Here is a 6090-nt window from a genome sequence, read left to right on the forward strand (position 1 = left end):
CTGCGTGGTTGGTTAAACCACGACAGCATAGTGTAGAACAGTGATACAGGTTGAAAAACATTTTTTCTTATCTGTGTAATGATGAAAGACAGATTCATAATTTATTTTCTTACATCTTCTGTTGGTTGTTTTGTTTTTACTTTCCATTTGGGTTTTTACAGGGAGTATATGGTTTGGAAGAGGCTGTTGCTGAAATAAAAGATTTTAAAAAGCAAGTCAAAATACGAGATCATGAGATTGAAACATTAATTAAGGAAGTCAATAAACTTGAACTTAAAATAAATGATTTTCTTGATGAAAATGAAGAACTCAGAGAGCGCTTAGGTATGCTATATCCATTATGTTTTCAATTATTTGTTGTGTAAGAATTGAAATAACATTATATCATGGAAATCTTTTACTATACCAAGTAACTACTTGGAAATAATTTTGTGTATTCTGCTAATATTTGCAAGTAGTTTTAGTTAGGACAAACTGCATGAATGTACATGACTGAACTTGAATGTACATGACTAAACTTGGCTTACAGGTTGCTTTGGCTGAAGAAAGTAGGAGAATAGGTTTTGTAGTGCTTTTTTGGTTTTGATTCCTCTTTGACTTTACACTGTTTAATTTCATAATATGGTATTTGGAAACCATAACATACTGAAGTTGTAGTCTAGATTGAAAAACAGAGAAAACTTTGGACAGGATTATTTTCACATAGAAGAATCTAGACATAAATATAGTTAATTTTAGGTGGCATTTTATTGCATTTTGTTTTTTTGAGCAACTGAAGTAAAATTATGCTTTCTTCTGGTGTTATTACATGGAGCATAAGATGTGTGTGCATATAGAAATACCTACATATATTCAACTATCGACATATTTTTTTAATTCTACTTGACTAGTTATGTTCTGATTTACATTAACTGCATTCTAATGATTACTAACATTAATGTTCCTCCTTAATGAATAATTATACAACATATACTGTGTTTTAGGTCTTGAGCCAAAGACAATGATTGATTTAAATGAATTCAGAAACAGCAAAGCACTGAAGCAGCAGCAATATAGAGCTGAAAACCAGATTCTTTTGCAAGAGGCAAGTGATAAATCCTATTTTTGTGTAAGAGCTACATAATAAAAATGTATTTGAACAAAATGAAATACTGATCTGTGAATAATAATATGCAGATTGAAAGACTGGAAGAGGAAAGAATTGAACTGAAAAAACAGGTTCGTAAGTTAGCTCAGGAGAAAGGAAGAAGAGTTGCAACAATAGGTAGGATTTTTTTATTATAAACTGTCCTTTCAAAAACATGCTGTCTATACTTATTAATATAGTTATGTTATATTTACTCATTTGTTTAAATTACCAGGCTAAATAAATTTAATTATTTAATAAATTTAATAAATTAAATAAATTTAATTGAATCTGTAGGAAGTGGTGAGTGGTTTTGTTTTTCCGTAGTCTAACAGCCCAGTAGCTTTTTGACTTGTGATGGCTAGTAATGCATCACTGAGAGTTGTGTCATTGGCTTACAGTTCTTAGATGCAGGATGATCTTGCCATGATTTCCAGTAAATCTATATAATATATGTATTTCAAAAATCTTAAAATTTCAATTTTGTGCCACCCAGGGAAGCATAATGTGCTCAGATGGAAAGGTTTACAGCTCCTTGCTTTGCAGGCAGAAAACTAGAACTCAGATATACTAAATGGAATATATTCCCTTGCTTGGAGACCATTTAGAAATTCATAATAATTTATTACTTGTACATTTACTTTCAATTAGGATTGGATGCTGGTGATGTGCAGATAACGGATAGCTTTACTGAAGAGGTGGGAATGAATAAGAGGAAGTTGGATTTCTTGAACAGACGTGATATTGCTGAAGTAAAAGCAAAGGTGGGTTCATAAAGCCAATTCATAAGCATTGATGTTTATTGTATTGTATTTCTCTTTCAAAATAATAATAATGTTATTTCGTAAATATCTGTTCAAATATTTCTCTAAGTGCTTTTATTAACTGCTTTTAAAAAATCCAAAAATTAATAATTTGTAATTTTTTTAGAAGACTAATGAATGTTCTATATTTTTTGTGAATATAGGCTAGCAGCTTGTGTAACATGGAAGGCAGAAACACACTTGCAGATAGAGAAGCACCAGTTAGACTTGTGAAGTCAGAGAAAGATATAGCTGAAAACAGTAAGGCTGTGGGAAATCTACCTAGAAGAACATCTGGCATACCTGAGAATTTAGATTATTTGGAAAAAAATAGAAATACTTCTTTGGTTCATTTAGGTTCAAAACATGTGACAGAGTGGCAACTAGTTAATGACAACTGTAATTCTGAAACTCTTAGTATAAAAGAGCTTTTCGTATCACCAGAACTACAATTTACACAGACATCAGGAATTACAGATTATACAGACAATAGGGAGATGTCAAAAGACTTGAAATCAGACTACACATCTTCGTTTTCTGCTTATCGGCGAGTGTGTCAGACCTCAGAGGTAAATAACCGGAATTACAGAAACAAACCATCTTTTCAGAGTCCAGTGTCCATAACTTCTACTTCAGACCAAACAGGTCAGGAAAATTTTTGCCCAGGACTATCTCTCAGCAAAAACTCTCTGATTCCTTGTGCATCTGCTCTTGGAAAGCCAGTAATGCACAAAACACGAAAAGTGACATCGAAGGGTAAGCAACACTATTCGCAAGTAAAGTTTTCTGATTTAACTACCTGTCAAGAAGACAGAGAAGAAAAGAAATGCCTAACAGAACTGTTGCAAGTAAAAACTTTGGAAAATGTACTTGAAGATGGACAATCAGAACACTCAGGTCAGGTAGATCCTGTTGAAAATCTCATAGAGCAATTGAGGAGAGAATTAGCCCTTCTTAGATCACAGGTGAGACACCTTTATAGTATGTGTATGTTTATATCTGTTGCAGTTATTTAGAAGATAAATTCAAATAATAAAGATGTGTTAGTTTACTTTCATCTTTATTAATTAAAGCTCTAGGATAGTTCTAATAGAATTGGGCATTTTTTCTTCTAATAAAAAAGTGTCAACTCATTAATTTGCAGTTTATTTGTTGACATAGGATTGAAAAATGTAGGCATATATTTTCATTCTGTCAGTGGAAAAAGTTTGCACGACACCTGTGCACATGTACATAGATGCGTACAAAGAGAGAACAGTTTTTATTCTAAGACCTTACACACATCTGTGTAAACAAAGCACTCATCATTTTTCTTAGTGCGTACAGCCTTGTATCTCATACAAATCAATTGTTGCAACTGTATTTTAAACAACATAGTTTGAGGATTATTTTTAAAAATTGTTTTAAATAAATACAGAGAAATACAAATGGTAATTTACAAGCATTAGTTGAATGAAGTAGGGACTGAATCAGTCTTTTGGTATGAAAGACAGAGATGAGATTTCTGTTAAAGACGCAGATGTTATTTGACTAGAGGACGTCTTCTACCTCCAGAGAGAACAGATGGTGTAAAGTTAGACTTTTGGAATGGGAAAGGCCTTTTCTTCTGGGAAACATCTAAGAAATTCCTGCGTTGGTTCTTCTGTCCTTTTATCCATTTCCTTGCCAACTGACAAAGATAATGTGTATCTGTTTTCAGAAAAAAAAGATTTCCAATGAAAAATTCCATTTATTAAAATGATCTCTAATGATAAAATCTTTTAGGTTCTCAAAAGGTTTTTTGAAAACTTTTTATAATCAGTGAAAGAACGGGTTGATTTCAGGGTGCTTCCTGTGGTTTCTTTCATTCACATGATAAATTATACAAAAAAATTATTCACTGGTAGCTTCCTAAATTGGTACCTGAAATGCTGTGTTAGTTTTCTGTATAGTGGAGGACATTGCTTTGGTTGCCAGAGATACATTTGGGGCATGGATCAAGCCAATCCCTCAGAGTCTCACAGACTTTTGGTCCGTATGAGACTGTTGTTCCACCTGCTGCATGACCCAAGAACACGTTTCCCTTCTCAGTGTTATGTGGGATACACCTTGTGTAATTCTTCCAGTGAATCCACCTCTGTTGCTGTTGCATTTCAGGCAGGAGATTCGTATGTGGACTGGGAAATTTTCATGAAGACATACTCCAAATTTGAAAAAAGGCTGGGACTAAAACATTAGATTGCTAAAATTAGAATCTGTGTATTTTTTGTCTGGGAGAAACCATCTAAGAATGTGATGAGGAAACATCACAGTTACAATGTATAACATAAGCAAATAGGTCTTTCCTGTCTTTAACTGAAATGTTTTGGAACTGATGGCATTTCCGTTGAGCCTGTTGAACTATGTAATTGATCAAAGTATAAGTCTATATACATCAGGCTTTTTTCAGTTATACAGTTTTTCCATGCTACAGAAGTATGCTTTGCTGTTGTGATTTCTCTTAAAATACTGTGTAGGCAAGCTGTGGAATGAATAATGCCTACTAATTGCATTTTCAGTAGAAAAGAAGAAATGGGTTTTTTTATATTTTGGAAAATAAGTCTTGGAAATATAATTTTTTTGTATATAAATGGAGATAGAATCCTCTACTAATAACTTACTGTTGGGTTTTTTTAGAATGAGCAGATATCCAGAGATTTGTTGATCAAGAGTATGCTAAATAGTTATACAGAATTGAATCTTGAAAGATGCAGAAGCCAGGCAGTGCAGGTAGTATAAGGTTTAAAAAAAAACAAAACAGGATAAATATTTATATAAAGTTTATTCATGGTTTAAGTAATTTTTTACTGATAATTTTGTTGCTGTGAAGATGAGGCTATTTCTTTGATTGTTGCCTTCTGTATTACACCTCATTTTGGTTTACATACTATATAATTTTACTGTTGAATATATATGGATTAGCACTATTTTCAAGCATTTGTTCTCATTTAACCACAGAGTCTTAATGAAAATTCTACTACTAAAATTCCTAAATTACAATTTTTGAGTCTTCTTTGTTCTTTTCTTTAGAATGAGTATCTTGCAAATGAATTAAATGTGAGAGAGAGAGATTTGGAGAAGAACAGGACTGTAGTAGCCGAATTTCAATCTAAATGTAAGTTGAAACCTTTTTTAAAACTAGGGAATGTTACCAAGTACTTGCAGATAGTTTGCTTATTTAGTTGTTCTGTTTCTGTGATTGTGACCACAAATATCTGACTTTGCAGTTTCTGTTTTAAATGCAGTTTACTTTGGTATCTTTCACAGTGATTGAGTTTGCTGTGTACGTAGAAGGTTATTACACAATCATTCTGATATACTTCTGAACTGTGGAAATTATGGGTGTGAATTGGTCCAGGTGTGAACACAATGATTACAAAACAGTGCATGTAAATGGCATTTATTGAATTGGAATTCCTTTGAATTCTCACTAATGACATTTTTTTTAAAAAAAATTTAAATTTTGTGTTTATATTAGTGTACATCTTTGTGTGCATGTGTATAAATACATATATAGTGTTGCTAATTTTAAACTTCCATTAGTGATAGTACATGAAACATAATTTATTCATACTCAATACATTAGACTAGGATCTCTCATGTTTTTCCTTCCTGAATCAGACCTAATAAGGGCTTTAAGTTTGTGAGTGATCCCAATTATAAAAATTATACAATTTACTGGTGTAGTTGTAGTGCTTTTCTGGCTCCAAGGAAGCATTGGGGAATTATACCACTTGCTGCTTACGTATATATGTATGTTAGCTGAAGTGCACTGCTTGCAAACTCTGAAATAAAAATAATGCTAATTTCTCCTGACAAGAATCTTAATTTTTTCCCAGAGAATGTGAATTTTAAAAATTCTTTTTGACTTTTCAAAATAGACTTAGTGAAACTGCTCAAACTGCTCCAAATTTTGCAGTTCACTCCTGGGTCTTCAGGACGTATTGTTAGCCATATTGTTAAGATGCAGAGAATGTCCTACATTTTGTTTGGTTTTTTAAGTTTCCAGACTTCTTTCTCTGTGCTAGAAACTCTGGAATTCCACTGAGAGACTAATGGTGGCAGGAAAACTGTATGTGTTGAGAGTCCTTATTACAACCAAATAATTTAAATGTTCTTTTTCCCCCGTCTGCCGCAGGAATT

The 6090-nt window shown here is 32.7% G+C and overlaps 1 protein-coding gene across 1 annotated transcript in view; it reads left to right on the forward strand.

Moving 5' to 3' along the window:
• Positions 1–161: 161 nt before the first annotated feature.
• CEP290 (centrosomal protein 290kDa) overlaps positions 162–6090 on the forward strand; it is a gene marked incomplete at its 5' end in the record, with an annotated part of 44532 nt that continues 38603 nt past the window's right edge. The window contains 5 exons of the mRNA XM_009587355.1: positions 162–324; positions 984–1084; positions 1177–1264; positions 1778–1890; positions 4978–5062. Of these exons, the coding sequence (XP_009585650.1) occupies positions 162–324; positions 984–1084; positions 1177–1264; positions 1778–1890; positions 4978–5062 (550 nt within the window). The remainder of the gene's footprint in view (positions 325–983; positions 1085–1176; positions 1265–1777; positions 1891–4977; positions 5063–6090) is intronic.

This window comes from Fulmarus glacialis, unplaced genomic scaffold, assembly GCF_000690835.1.
Source record: "Fulmarus glacialis isolate BGI_N327 unplaced genomic scaffold, ASM69083v1 scaffold2321, whole genome shotgun sequence".
NCBI classification, from domain to species: Eukaryota; Metazoa; Chordata; class Aves; order Procellariiformes; family Procellariidae; genus Fulmarus; species Fulmarus glacialis.